Source organism: Triturus cristatus, chromosome 2_1 (assembly GCF_964204655.1).
Source record: "Triturus cristatus chromosome 2_1, aTriCri1.1, whole genome shotgun sequence".
Taxonomy (NCBI): domain Eukaryota; kingdom Metazoa; phylum Chordata; class Amphibia; order Caudata; family Salamandridae; genus Triturus; species Triturus cristatus.
In genome coordinates, this window is record NC_140581.1 from 1174867387 (window position 1) to 1174881470 (window position 14084).

Here is a 14084-nt window from a genome sequence, read left to right on the forward strand (position 1 = left end):
GCGAAGCGAGGGTCAGCAGGAGAGTTACTGAGCGGCAAATGGCAGTGTCGCTCCCACCACCGCGGTCAAATGTAAAATAAATCTTACTTTGTGATCCCGCGATGACTGGGGCCTTAACTCCCGCGACCGCAGTGGCCGCGATGGAGCTCAGAGCAGGCCAGTACACCACTCACTCACTGACTATCAATCATTGCCGGTTTGCCTCCGCCTTAAGAGTTGTTGTGGCTAGGACTGGAGGCTCCCACGCCTGAAAATCGAATTGCCACTCCGCACAGTAAGTGACTACTTATTCACTCAGACGAGCACTTAAAGTCACTTGCTGTTTGCTCAGTGCACACCTTTATAATTAGTTCAGCACGGACAGGTTACTCACGTCCTGTGCCTGCCTGGTATCTAGTTGCACACAACTGGTATACAAATGGCTTCATTCTGTGCTGCCTTCCTTGTCCCTATACTCAAGCAATTGTGCAGTCAAGAAGTCTGTCTCTGCTTGAGGAATGACTCTCTAGCGGGCATTACTGTAGTTTAACTGAGAGGGAGGTGTAATAAGGAGCCGTGCTAGTTGGCTAACGCTGCATGCAATTATAGTGCCCTGTGCCGGTCAGCTTGCTGCAGGTACATTAATGAAGAAATTAAGAAAACCTCCTCTGCAGCGTGAATTAGTTATACCCTGGCAAGATGAGCATATCCCGCCATCTAGTGCATTTATGGTCTTTTAGTCTAAATGAACACTATCAGCCCGAAAAAATGCTTTTGTCTGAAGTTTACATAGAACTCTTGTGGACCTACTGATGGGTGCTGAAATGACGATGGCGCCAAAATAGCTTAGAATAAAATAGTAAAAGAGGACACATTAAATCACCTTTTATATCAGTGTGAAGTAACAAAAATTAAAACGAGAGCTCAGTAAGAGGAGGACCATACACTAAATCGACAATAGAGGTGAAGTGCACAACTGCGGGTTTTGGTAAATAATGTTTTCCTTATTCGTTTTTGTGTTTTCTAAAAACTGTCATTTTATCTCAGTAATCGCAAATGTTCTTGCCTTTTGCTTGCTAATGAGTTATTGACCTCAATATTTCTTTAGTTTATAAAACATTTCTACAAGGTTATCCGTAACAGAGGTGTTGACAATAAGTACATCTATAGCTTTGAGTATGCTACTAAGGTTTGAAATGTATTTAGTCCTTTAAAGAACATGCCTTTCTCAGCGGTTTGTGTGAAAACTGAGGTGCAGTTGCCCTCGGGTTAGGTTGATTGACAATTTTGTTAATGTTTTGTCAGTATCTTAATATTGTTGTACGTGAAATGTTTTTTTTTTTTTTTTTTTACATAACTTTATTTCGGTCATCAGACCATAAAAGTACAATAAAATATTTACACGTACAAAAGTAAGACCATAAATAGAAATTGATTTAAGGCAATTATTAAACATTAAGTTATCATTGAGAACTTGGTAGAATCATTCAATCAGTTAAAACTCATCCTTCTCCGCCACATTCCATGTAAAAAACGGGAAACAGCATAAACAATGGGAGGGTTAGTGTCATACGTCAGGACTCTACATGCTTTGGCACACTGTCTAAGGCCCAAATTTTTGCACAGGGGGACAAGCCAACATTTTCGGATCGTACAGTAAACTGGGCAGAAGAACATAATGTGAATAATGTCCTCATGACAGATTTTACAGGCTGGACAAGTGCCCTCCTTTGTTTTATCCCATCTGGATGTTAATGCTCCGATTGGCAAGGACCCATGCCTCAGCTGAGTATATAGTGTTCTGGCTAAAGGAGGCTGAACTAAATCCAAGAATGCCTCAAAGGCAGAATCTGTTTTCACCATTAGGAACTCAGAGGTCAGCCTCCCCAGAGAGGTAGAGCAGCATACTTTTTTAGAATTATAGGATCTTACAGCTGCCCGTATCTCTGACTTCTGAGTCCTCACACAACTTATAGCCGGAGTATCCCAAAGGTGGGATAGACCGACTAAATACAGGGAAGTCTTGATATGGAGAAGCCATGGTATTTCCTTGTAATTTAACTGTCTCCATACCGCTATGAATTCCCTTCTGAAAGTTGTAAGTTCAGGAGCAGACCACAGCCTTTTCCAGAAAAGTAGTGGTCGTAGGGCCGCCAGGTCACTTACGGATTCTAGGTCCATATCCAAACGTAATGGTGTTAGGGGAGTGCTCTGGGGGAGGCCAACCAGCCCGCGCATAAAAGCATGTTCTACCTTCTGCAAGTTGGATGTATTTGTATGGCCCCACAATTCAGCGGCATATAAAGCCGCTAACCTCACCTGAATTTTATAAATTTCCAGCGCAGGGGTGATTGGCTTAAATATGGAAGTTCTGTGAGATCTTCCAATTCCTCCCGCTATCTGCGAGAGCCTCAGGGAAGATTTAGCTACATGAGCGTCCCATATAAAGTGCTCAGTTAGGGTGACTCCCAGATAGATAAAGGTCTTGACTCTTTCTAGGGGGACCCCAGCTAATGTAGGGTTTGGACGGGTACGCCTAGGGGGACTGAAGATCATGAACTTAGTTTTCCCCAAATTAATCTCCAGTCCCCTCGAGGCACAGAAGATCATGAAGCCGTCCAAAACCCGCTGGATACCCGTTGATGTCCGCGACAACAACGTGTCGTCAGCGAACATCAAAGCGGGCACCCTGCCAGAAACCAAAAACGGTGCATCACTATCCTTAATGTTATTTAGTTCATTAATCAGGCCGTTTACATATAAACTGAACAGTGTGGGAGCCAGTACACATCCCTGTCGAACCCCGCGAGTTACAGGAAAGCGGGCTGACAGTTCCCCATTCTTCCCGCACCTCACCTGTGCGAAGTTCCTTTAAAGAACATGCCTTTCTCAGCGGTTTGTGTGAAAACTGAGGTGCAGTTGCCCTCGGGTTAGGTTGATTGACAATTTTGTTAATGTTTTGTCAGTATCTTAATATTGTTGTACGTGAAATGTTGGTTTTGGTTTCCTGACTTTGAGAGTAAGCACTACAAAAGGAGAGTTTCCTTATTGCATTCTGCAGGTAACGTAAAGCATTTACAATCTTTTCCTTGATAAATCTTCAGAAAAAGCTTTCAGGTCATCCAAACATCGTCCAGTTTTGCTCTGCTGCGTCCATAGGAAAAGAAGAGTCCGACACAGGCCAAGGAGAGTTCCTTCTGCTCACCGAACTTTGCAAAGGTATGATCATCCCTTTATTCTAAGACTTTGCAACTAAACGGACAGAATAATTAAATTAAACGTGATTGCAACTTAATTCTGAAAAAATTTGTAAATATAACTGCTTTGAAAAATTGAGCATTCTGAGTCTATGCATTTGGAGTGTCTTCATATAATATACACTCTTTGCTAGGGTTGTTTGTGATGAATGCTTATGTAGAACAAGTTGGGATTTGTGTTTTTGATAACAGGTTAACTCATTTTCTCCAGGCTATGCATCAAGTAAAACCAGGCAAATTAATTCCATAATTATTGAGCACTTTCTGCTCTCAAACGCGGCTTGTTGTGTACAACCGTGGAAAAAGTTTCACCATAGCTCATCGTTTTGCAACGGTGCGTTTTTCTTCACAATGCAAGTTTATTAAATCAGTACACACAATTTTACTTAAATATTTTATTATTTTAATTCTACTTTACTGTATCAGGGAAGTGCATATATTGAGACCCAAACCACCCCTGAGTAATATGTAGAAGGGTCTGATTGGCATCTTAAATAATTATTGTTAAACATATATTTAGCACGATTTAGAAAACAGGAATAAAAGTGTCACACATTGTGTATCTATCTTATCTGTACTGTTTAATTACTAACGTTGGTGTCCAACTCAGGGAAGTGACAAATTAGAAGAATTCTCCAATACACCAAACTACAGAGGATGGAGTGTATAGATCACCGAAAGTTACGGCGTAGTTTCAATGAGTTGCGCACATAATAACATTTGGAACATGACCATGGACTATAACTGGACTCTGGGATTGGCCCACATAAATTAAATCTAAGCCTATGCATTTGTGTTTTGAGAGGGAAAAGCGGGCCTCATGATTGGAAATGCATGTAAAGCGGTCCTTAACCTACGTGGTCAGAAAGGGAGATAAGAATTGGCAATGCCAAGAAGTTTGGTTTATGAATGAAAGTGCCTTTTGTGTCATTGATGTGTTTAGGCACTCAGTAAGCATCATACATGTACTCTATGACTCATCTTCGCACTCATGCATCCATTTATGCATCCATCCACTGACTCATTTTTGCATTCACCCTCTTACACAACCTCAATGAAAGACACACGGGCTCATCAACATATATGCGATAAATTAGGAGTACAAATAGAGAGAAAAAACATGCTGCCATATGAACACTGCAGACATGCTTGCAATAACGAAATATAACATTAGTAGGTATGTGTCTTGCAGAGGTATCGTAAATAGCCTATTTTTATTGTAAAATTCTAGCATGGGTATGCATATAGAAGCAATGTGTTGGCCATCTTAGAATGAACAAACAAAACACTACACTATGGACAACAGTATTCCATAACGGTCTCCTGATTTAGAATTAGTTTCCGCATGGGATGCTGCACACTGCTGATGAAACGAGCAGTGAGCAGGTAAACAGTTAGCAAAGCTTGGAGAGCTGTGGTATCTTCTTAGGAAATTTTAAACTGAAAAAAGAAAAACAAAGAAATGAAAGGGGGACTATTAAAGGAGAAACCTGAAAACTACAGGACTGGCTGAAATTGATTAGTTTCGTATATCATCTTTATTCGGTTTCAGATATTAAAACCATAAAAGCACAAAAGACAAACGAGAAAAACAATCCTTTCAGCAGCATACCATGACACAAGGACTAAATAAGTAAAACACACAAATGCAAAGCCTCAGGTGAGTTACATACAGTACCACAATATAAACAAGCATTTGCAATGCAATGGGTCTCACATTTGTGAGAGTTTAAGCTATTGGCATTGTAAGCACTATCTCTGTGTTTAACATTCTCCAAAAGGAAGCAGGCATCTGCTCTGTACCAGTTGATCTCAGAGACCTGACAACTTGGAAACCAAGCATTTGCAATGCAATAGGTCTCGCATTTTCGAGAGTTTAAGCTATTGTCATTTACAATGGCAATTGCTCAAACTCTTGTAAATGCAAGAACTATTTCACTTCAAAGAAGCGGCTGCCATTGTCCGGACCTGCTTGAAAGTGAAAGCGGGCATGGCAAGGAAAGCATGTCCTGCCTGCAGTAGGAGAAACCTATTAAAGAAAAGAGTGCTTACAGACTAAATAAGACATACCATGTTGCAATAGAAGTAAAAGGGCCAGTCGCCATGGGAGGTTACAAATGAAGACAAGGCGATACCAAAGAGGGACTAAGCCAATGACCAATATGGGGGGAGAATTGGCGGGGCTTTTAAAGCCAAAATCCATTACTGCATGCCTCGCCTATCTAGTCTGCTACTTTACCCACCTTCTGTTCACTGAAAGGTCTTTCTTGGTCTCCACCATTTAACACTTTCTTATTCAGTAATGTTCCCCTGTTTCTGTCTCAGATCTACTTAAATTGTTTCTGTTTTCGTCTTCTCCTGCTGAGAGTATGTTCATGCAGTCACCATTCATCAAAAAGTCATTTTCTAATGTAACATCTGGGCCTCCTCCAATTCTCATAACACGTCTTGTTTTTGGGCAATTCTCCTCTTAATGTTTCTCCTTTCGAATGAGATAATTCTTTTTTGGCAGGGGGTAACAAAAAGATAGGGCCAACATGGGGTGGAGAGAAGGGACATTGCAAAATGGTGCACTGTTGCAGTATGAAGAGAGATTGAAAGCATGAAAATTGGTCTGGTGGGGGAAAAGCAAGTGGGAGAAAGCAGGCAAGAAAAGGCAGTATAGGCAATACAGGAGAAAGAATAGCGGTCAAGAAGTGAAAGGAAGAGACTGAGTGCTAGGAATGAGATAGAGAAGAAAGGTGAAATAGGGTAAAAAAATGTAAAGGTGTATCGAAGTGGTTCAAAGAGGAAGCATAAAGAAAGCGATGGGAATTAGAAGGACAGATTGTGCAGTAGAGAAAAGGAAAAAAGACAGGAAGAACTGAAGCAATGAAAAAAATTATGTAAATGCAGACACAGAAGAAGGATATATGAAGAAGAAAGACAGGGGTGGGGAACGAGTTGAAGGACTTTATGCAGGAGGGCAGAGAGACATTGAGCTATGTAGTTGAGTGATAGGAGGAGGATGACTGAAGGACAAAGGAGAGCAAGAGGGAGAAATGGAGAAGACAGGAAAGGGAAGAATGAAAAGGAAAGGGTAAAACGTAGAAAGCAGAAGAAAATGAAAGATGGGGAGAGGCGATGGGGAAAAGAAAAACTGGAGAAATAAGAGATGGTGATAAAGAGAATTTAAGATATAGATGTGAAATAGAATGGAAGTATGACAATATAGAGGACAGCTAGATTAAATGGTGGAGAGGATGTGGCCTAACAGAGTGGTGGACCTCGAAGCTGGGGAACTGGGTTCGAGGCTAGGCAGGGGCGCTCAACATCCTGTGATTCTAGGCAAATTATTTTATCCCCCCTGCCTAAAAAAAAAATGGATGTGTCTGTAACGCAACTGGCGCTCTGATACCTTCGGGTCAAATTTGCGCTATATATAAAAAAAAAAATCCAAGGGTGCCCGTGGGAGAGGGGAGCATAGTGCTTCGATGTGAGCAGAAAGAAATAGGATGACGGAGAAGTTGGGAAGAGATGGAAAGAAAAATGTGAATGTGGGAGGCAGACCAGAATGGGGACTAATTGTCGAGGTTGAAAGGGAGAAATGAGATGCAAGATGGAGAGAAGTCGCATGAAGGAAGGAAAGTCAAAAGAGGAACTACGAGCATTGAAGGTAGGGGCGTTGTCATTCGAAGTCCATCAAGGACAAAGGCAGCAGTGCATGAATGTGCGAGGGACCCATTATTTATCCAGTATTGGGGTATCTTTCATAGATTCACATGCCTGAATCATTCCCCGTCGCCGAGGCGGGAGTCCCCGGTAAATAAAAAAGTAGTGCCAAAATGCTAGTAGTAGTAGTAGGCCCAAAGAAAAGGCCAAAAGCCTGTATCTTAGCAGCCTATCTACCTCATTATGCAAAAAGAACCAAGAATTTGGTAACAACCAATCAGACACCAGCACCCTTCTAGAACCCTCTCAGCAGAGCCAGTTCTCCTCAGATTTTCACCGCACGTCGTGTGGAAGGGAGTCTCCCTTAGTGCCTCTCAGTTTTCTTTCAACTTGCTTCAGCATGTCAGACAAGAAGGCCTTGTTTAAGTCCTGCAGGACCTGCACCAAGAAGAGAGTCCATGTTGATGATCAACATGTAGACTGCATCTACTGCCTCTACCCTAAACATGAGGCAAAAGATTGCAAGATTTGCCGCACCTTCCCTACAAAAACTCTCAGGGATAGGGAGGCGAGAGTGCTTTTGTGGCTTAAATCCTCTTTGGCTGAGGAGGATGACAAAGCCTCTACTTCTAGCAAGAGAGCTAGATCGCAGGACAGCTCTTCCAGCGAAGGGAAGAAGCGTCAGAAATCGCATCATTCTACTTCTGATGCGCACTCTCCTCAGGAGTCTACAGTCAAGCAAACTGTGAGTAAAAGCCTTTCAAAATCTTTGGCTTACTCTCAATCTTCAGTTTCTGTCACCTCGTCTGCTTCTTCATTGACGCAAACATTCACGACGACGGCGCTTACCTCTCCTATTATGTCTACGAAGATTACTATCCTCTCAAAGAAGCCCGCCGTCGAGGGGTCGTCGACGAAGTACTCGTCGACGAAGTCAGCAGTACCGCTGTCGACGATTCCGCCATTATAAAGCTGCACGTACGAGCCACTTGCAGGGGACGATATCCTGGATACCCTAGGTGAGGACACCCGAAGAGGTATTCCGCCCCTCGATATAAGTCCAATCAAGAGATGGTCTCAACGTGCATTACAATTGAATGCACTCACACTGGAGTTTGGCCTAAGGGCGACCAATGGGAATTCCATCTCTGATCAGAACGGGGCACATACTTCTAATAGGGTTGGACATACATCTAGGATAGATTACATCCTCTTAGATTTTCGTCTCTGGTCTCATTTGGTAGACATGGAGGTCGTTGCATCTACGGATAGCGACCACAACCCACTTTCTTTGAGCCTAACCCCCTTATGTATGGTGTAAAAATATCAGTCGTGAAACCCCTCCTGTCATAAGGTTGACCGGAGAAGTCTGCCCTTCGAATTGCGGGAGGCGGTTAAAATGGGATAAGTTTGTCCTTGACGAGGAGAAGGTCACGGGCATAAGGGTAATCATGTCAAACATCTTACCAAGGTTATCAGCTGTTACATTAAATGCTGTTGAGGTTTCCTCCCTATTTAGTAGCACCATCAGATCAATAGGGGATCTTTTTGTTATCCCCACTCGAGTGGACGGCGATCGGAGGGCGTCTCGCTCCAAGGGTAACCCTGGCTGGTACTCCGCCCCCTGTCGGAAAGCGAAGCGGGAATTACTTATGGCAGTGAAGAAAGGGGACGGAGGGTTAGTGGGGGCTGCGCGGAAGAAGTACAGGTCAGCACAACAGGTCGCAAAGAGACTGGGAGGACAAGTTCTGGAGCGACCTGAAATCCGCAAGTGCAGAGTGCAGAGAAAAATCCATGGGGTTTTTGGAACGTAATTAGAGCCAAACACAGGCCCATAGATTCGCTCATTACTTGTAACATCTCTGAGGAGTCCTGGTTTGAGCACTTTTCTTCTCTCTACACCGTGAACATGGAGGATGAACTAGACCCTTTTGTCCCACCCATTTTTGGTTGTCATGACCCAGGGGCGGATGTCCTCTTCACAGCTAGGGAGGTTGAACACTCTATTAAATCCCTTGTCCCGTTGAAAGCTGCAGGGCCCGATGGTTTGCCTGGGGACCTGTTCCGCCTTAATTCGGGAGAGTGGGGGGTTCTTATTGCTTCCTTGTTTAATGCATCTAGGCTAGGAGCTTCATTCCCAGAGTCATGGATGGGTGCAGAGGTCGTCCCGATCTTTAAGAAAAGTTCCCGGGATGATCCAACTAACTATCGCCCCATAAACTTGATAGAGTCATCCCAAAAAGTGGCAGGGAAAGTAATTCTGAGTAGGGTTCTTCAATGGGTAGAAGAGAATAAAATATTGTCTGACTTCCAAGCAGGCTTCAGGGCTGGCACCGGGACCATCGAACAGTCATTTCAACTGTTGATGCTTTACTGGAAGGTGGTAGTGATAGGCAAAGGCAGTCTGTATCGGCATTTATTGACCTGCGGACTGCCTTTGACCTAGTACTCCGGGAGCGCCTGTGGCGGGTCTTGGCAAAACTAGGCATGCCCCCGTACCTACTGTGTCTTATAATAAAACTTCATGAGAACAACTTCGCGTAGGTGAGGTGGGGAACCCAGGGACAAAGGACTGCTCGTATTAAAGTTAGCAGAGGTGTGCGTCAGGGGTGCGTCCTCGCTCCCACCCTCTTCTCACTTTATATAAATGGGGTAGTGGACCATCTCCTTAAAATCCCAGCTGATACACCATCCTTGGCAGGGAGGAAGATCCCAACCCTACTATTCGCTGATGATACCCTGCTAATTTCCAAGACCACGGCTGACTTACAGAATCTCTTGGATGGCTTTGATCAATTGTGCGAGCTAACAGGGTTAAAGATCAACACTGGCAAAACCAAGTTCCTTGTTTTGAACCCCCCCAAAAAACTTGGACGGCCTCCAGTGCTTAACATGGCTCCTTTGGAAAGGGTCAAGGAATTTGATTATTTGGGCATACGCCTCCTTGATAATATGAAGTGGGACAGTCACCTCTACAAAATTACCTTAAGCCATAAAAGGGTGGTGGGAGCTCTTCTGAAGGAGCAGAAGGCATCCTCTATGAAACCTATCGGCCCGGTGCTCGACATTTATGCTGCTAGAGGCGTTAGTGCGGCGCTCTATTGAAGCGGAGCTATGGGGCGCTCAGAATATGAGCCAGTTGGTGTGCTCAGAGAAAAACTTTCTGAGGGGCTTGATGTCCCTTCCTAAGGGCACTCCCACTCTTCCCCTTCTGTTGGACATGGGGTGTCGTTCCATCCAGGACCAGGCCAGGCTGCGTCCTCTCTTGCTGTGGGCTCGCCTGTGGAGGGTTCCGGAACTGGCCAGTTATGCCGAGGGGCTAAAGGAGATTTTAGGCTTGTCTGGATGGGCAAAAATAAGGTGGCTAAGGGACGTGAAAAGCTTGCTGACAGATCTTGGTCTTGAGGGGGCTTGGCACTCTCGGTCTGCCCCCCCCCCCCCCAAAGCAGTCTTGAAGAACTTATACTGGTCTTGGGTAACAAGTAAAAGAAATACCGATCTTAACCTGTGCCATGCCTCCTGGGATTTTTTGCTTGTAAAGCATGTGGCAGTTTGAGAACTTTACTTTGACCTTATTACAATCTCCAGGGATAGAGCCCTGTTTTTCAAGTTCAGAATTGGTGTGTTGCCGCTGAGAATATTGACCGCCCGGTGGAAACCTCCGGCCCAAACCACACCCTATTGTCCTTTCTGCCCGTTGAAGACAGAGTCGATTCCCCATTTTTTTTTTTGTATGCCCTGCCTACAAAGCGCCCCGCGCTAAGTGGCTAAAGCCACTGTGCAGGGAGTTTGGTACTCTACTATGCAGCGTAGCCCTGCGAATTTTGAGCTCAGATACCCGGCCGCTGTATGTTTGTGTCTTAGCCAAATACTTAAGCTGGGCATGGCTTATCAGGGCAAAAAGGCTTTTACTAATTGCTTAATAATGGTCCCTTGATTCGACCTTTTTTTAGTTACTTATTGTTTGTTTTTATAGGTCTTAATTAACTGTGTTGTGTTTTTATTGCTGTAATGCTTTTTAAGATAGTTTTTTTATCGAAATAAAGCTGCTTTGATTGATTGATTGATTATATCTATCGTTAAAGCTGGTTAAATTTTAAAATCAACATGGTAGGTCTGGTCTAATTACACTCCACTGAAATCTGCAATAAATGTGAACTTTCTTATACGCATGGATGTGATTATATTTATACATTTAACATCCCTTTAGTTCTCCTGTTTTGTTTTCAGAAGTAGTAATACAGAGAGGACTGGCGAACGTTCTACCTTGCAGTGCTTTAGTCGAGTCTGCCTCGAAATCATTAAATGATGTGAATGGAATCTTACATGTACTCATGAATGATGATAAGGAGATCTTATAATTTCCTTTGTGTTAAAAGCACTAATGGTTAAGTCAGAGTATCATAGGATGTCGGTAGCTAAAGGGAGATTTCGTTCAAGCAGTAGTTAATTTCTTTAGTTATGACAAATAGGCTAGATAGGAATGGACTTTGGCGTCAGATGTTTTCTTCATGCCTTTAGTATCGGAGGTTAGCTTTCAGATGTTATAGTTTTGACAGAACTATTTTGTACCTGTATTATATGTTTATCGTTTTTTGTCTCTAGGGTTTCAGTTAACATTTTATTTTCAAGTGGGTGACGCTTCTTTACAGGATCGTTCTCTGTACTGTTTAGCAACGGCCATACTAAAATAGATTAGACCGATATTACTTATGAAGAAATACATAAAGAAAATCCGTTTTAAAATGTCATTTTTTCTCAGGTTAACTTCTGACATGCCAAATCTTATGGTATGGACTACAGCGAAAAACACTTGGCTCAAGGGAGCGAAATATAATGGTCGTGTGGGTTTTATTTAATAGTTCCCACTGCTTTCACAATTGCTCGTTCAATAAATACTAATATTGGGATAATGAATTGTGAGCACATGTTGACAGGCTCACTTCAATTTTTGTTTGCTTCTATGAAGAAATCCTGTGAGTTGGCAGGCGAGTATCGAGACTTTGAGCAATTGGCATTGTTAAATTACATCATATTAAATACAATGCATTTTATGTTTTACAGAAGAAAAAGAAAACCAAAAAACAATGTAATTTACAATGTCAATAGCTCAAAATCATGTCGGTGCGAGACCTATTGCATTGTAAATGCTTGTTAGTTGGTGAATTTGAGTTTCACGCCCCTCAGAATCTCACTGTGTAAGCTAGACCGTTGATAGTACCCACTCTTACGATGCCGCCCTGCCACTTCGGGTTGCCACCTGTCTTAGAAATAAAAAATACCGGACATTTGTTTGTTCTACTAATATGAAATGTTCAATATATGGTAAGACAAAAGAATGTGTGTATAATATTCAGCATTGTTTAGTAGCATGGCAATTATCCCACTGTGTGCTCTAATAATCATTCTGAACGATTTACACAGCTCTGATGGTTTTAAACTGATTTATTTGTGTTTGCTGTATTAAAAAGTGTGTTTCAGAAGGGAAAATGCTGGTTTTCACTGGGTTTTTGTAATATTTTTGACAAGCCTAGGCTTAATATTACAGCCTGGTCGGCTACAAAAAAAAAAAAACAGCAAAGGTTGCAGCCTATTTCCACTGCTGACATAAGTTATATGGTGTTTAACTCCTTCACATATTCATCCATTGTTTCAGGTTGAGTCTCAACCCTTGTATTGTGAGATGCCAGTGTATTTCCCCTCTGTGCCACTGCCTACCACGTTGCGTCCATCTACAGTTCTTAGAGTAAAGCTTTGCTTCAAATGAGGAGGGTTGTCTGTTTAGCTGCATGGTTTCTTTCTATATTCATTAATTTATTTGTATATTCCATTTTGTTCTATTCGTTTAGCTTATCTTACGTCTTCACCCACTCCCTGGGACTTTCTCCATGCGCGCATACCTGGTCTACTGGCCTGCCTTATGCTTATGGCCCACCGCATATGTTCTCAACAAGGGAGAGAAGAGTTGGCCGCAAAGCCTTAAGCAGATTCCATGCCTGCACTCCTTGCATTGGGCAGCACGCTAGCTCTCTGTTCCTCAGTGTCTCTTCCTCATGGTTATTCAACACCTACCCTGCTGTCTGCCTCTCTTGGGCTTCTGTATATGCGCAGCCAATTGGGTGTACTAGTTTGAGTGCTCCGCCTCCATCTTCGAGTAGCGCCTTCGAGAAGTGCTGCCACTACCTTGAACATGCACAAAATATTCAATTGAGTACCTATTTGTCTTTAACATCTTGATGGTTTGCCATTGAGCGAGGGCATGTGTATTCATGATTTAGCAAAACAAAAACATAGAAGAAGCAAGAAGACATCAGGTCCGAGTTGAACAAGTGCATCGATCATGCCGTTTATGATCTTTTGAACATCAGTCCAGAAATCAAAGATGGACACTCTTGTGAGGTGAATTTGTCTCATCTGCAATTAAATTGACTAAATGGTCAATGCTGAGGGACTAGAATGTAGGAGCAAATCTGCCTGTAAGGGTTACGTGTATTCCCTGCAGATTAACTTGGGGAAATGTAGAGTAGGAAGGAATTTAGTAGATTGAGCTCATTGAAGGCAGACCTGCTGTCTGGCCCTGGGGAGGTTTAATCAAAAAGGAGGACAAAAGAGCTAATTAAGAGGTCCTATTCCTGTGCTCCTTCATGTACACATCTAAAATGAAAAGAAAGGAGTTAGTTCCTCTATGGGGCAGATGTACTACAAGCCACTATCTGCCTACTGTTCGAGTCGCTGGGGGATCTCTTTTTCAGATCGTAATGCCCTCACACACCTGTTAGGGTGTCATGCTTCATCATAGGGCGCTCCTCGTCAGACTGGTGCTGCAATGTCTGACGAGCCTGGTGGCATATTTGGCGGAGTTCTTTTGCTCTGAGAACGCCGTATGTGAATAATGGTGTGTATAAAGTGACTCAGTGATTTAAAATAGGTACCAGACCTATGAACGTTTTAATTCAGAGATAGAACTGGGACGAAGTAAAAACAGTGGGGCTACCAAAAGGTCTTAAGGTACCAGGGTAGCTCTTATGTATATGTGGCCGACATGTTTCGTGCCATCAAGGCTCCAAAATCGAGTGGCACTTCTTCAGGACCAAAAACCTATAAAAGTGAGTGGTCCTCCAGGGATAAGGACCTAGAGATGACTCCCCAATATATGGAGATGTTCGGTAGGTGAATGCCAGGTCCCAATTCAGGAAC

General features: G+C 43.0%; 1 protein-coding gene across 3 annotated transcripts in view; it reads left to right on the plus strand.

The window, feature by feature from the left end:
* The window catches only part of GAK (cyclin G associated kinase), a 1898577-nt gene that overhangs the window by 260115 nt on the left and 1624378 nt on the right, over window positions 1–14084 (plus strand). For all 3 annotated transcript variants that reach the window (XM_085636622.1, XM_085636624.1, XM_085636623.1), the window contains exon 4: window positions 3084–3198. In XM_085636622.1, coding sequence (XP_085492748.1) covers window positions 3084–3198 — 115 coding nt within the window. The remainder of the gene's footprint in view (window positions 1–3083; window positions 3199–14084) is intronic.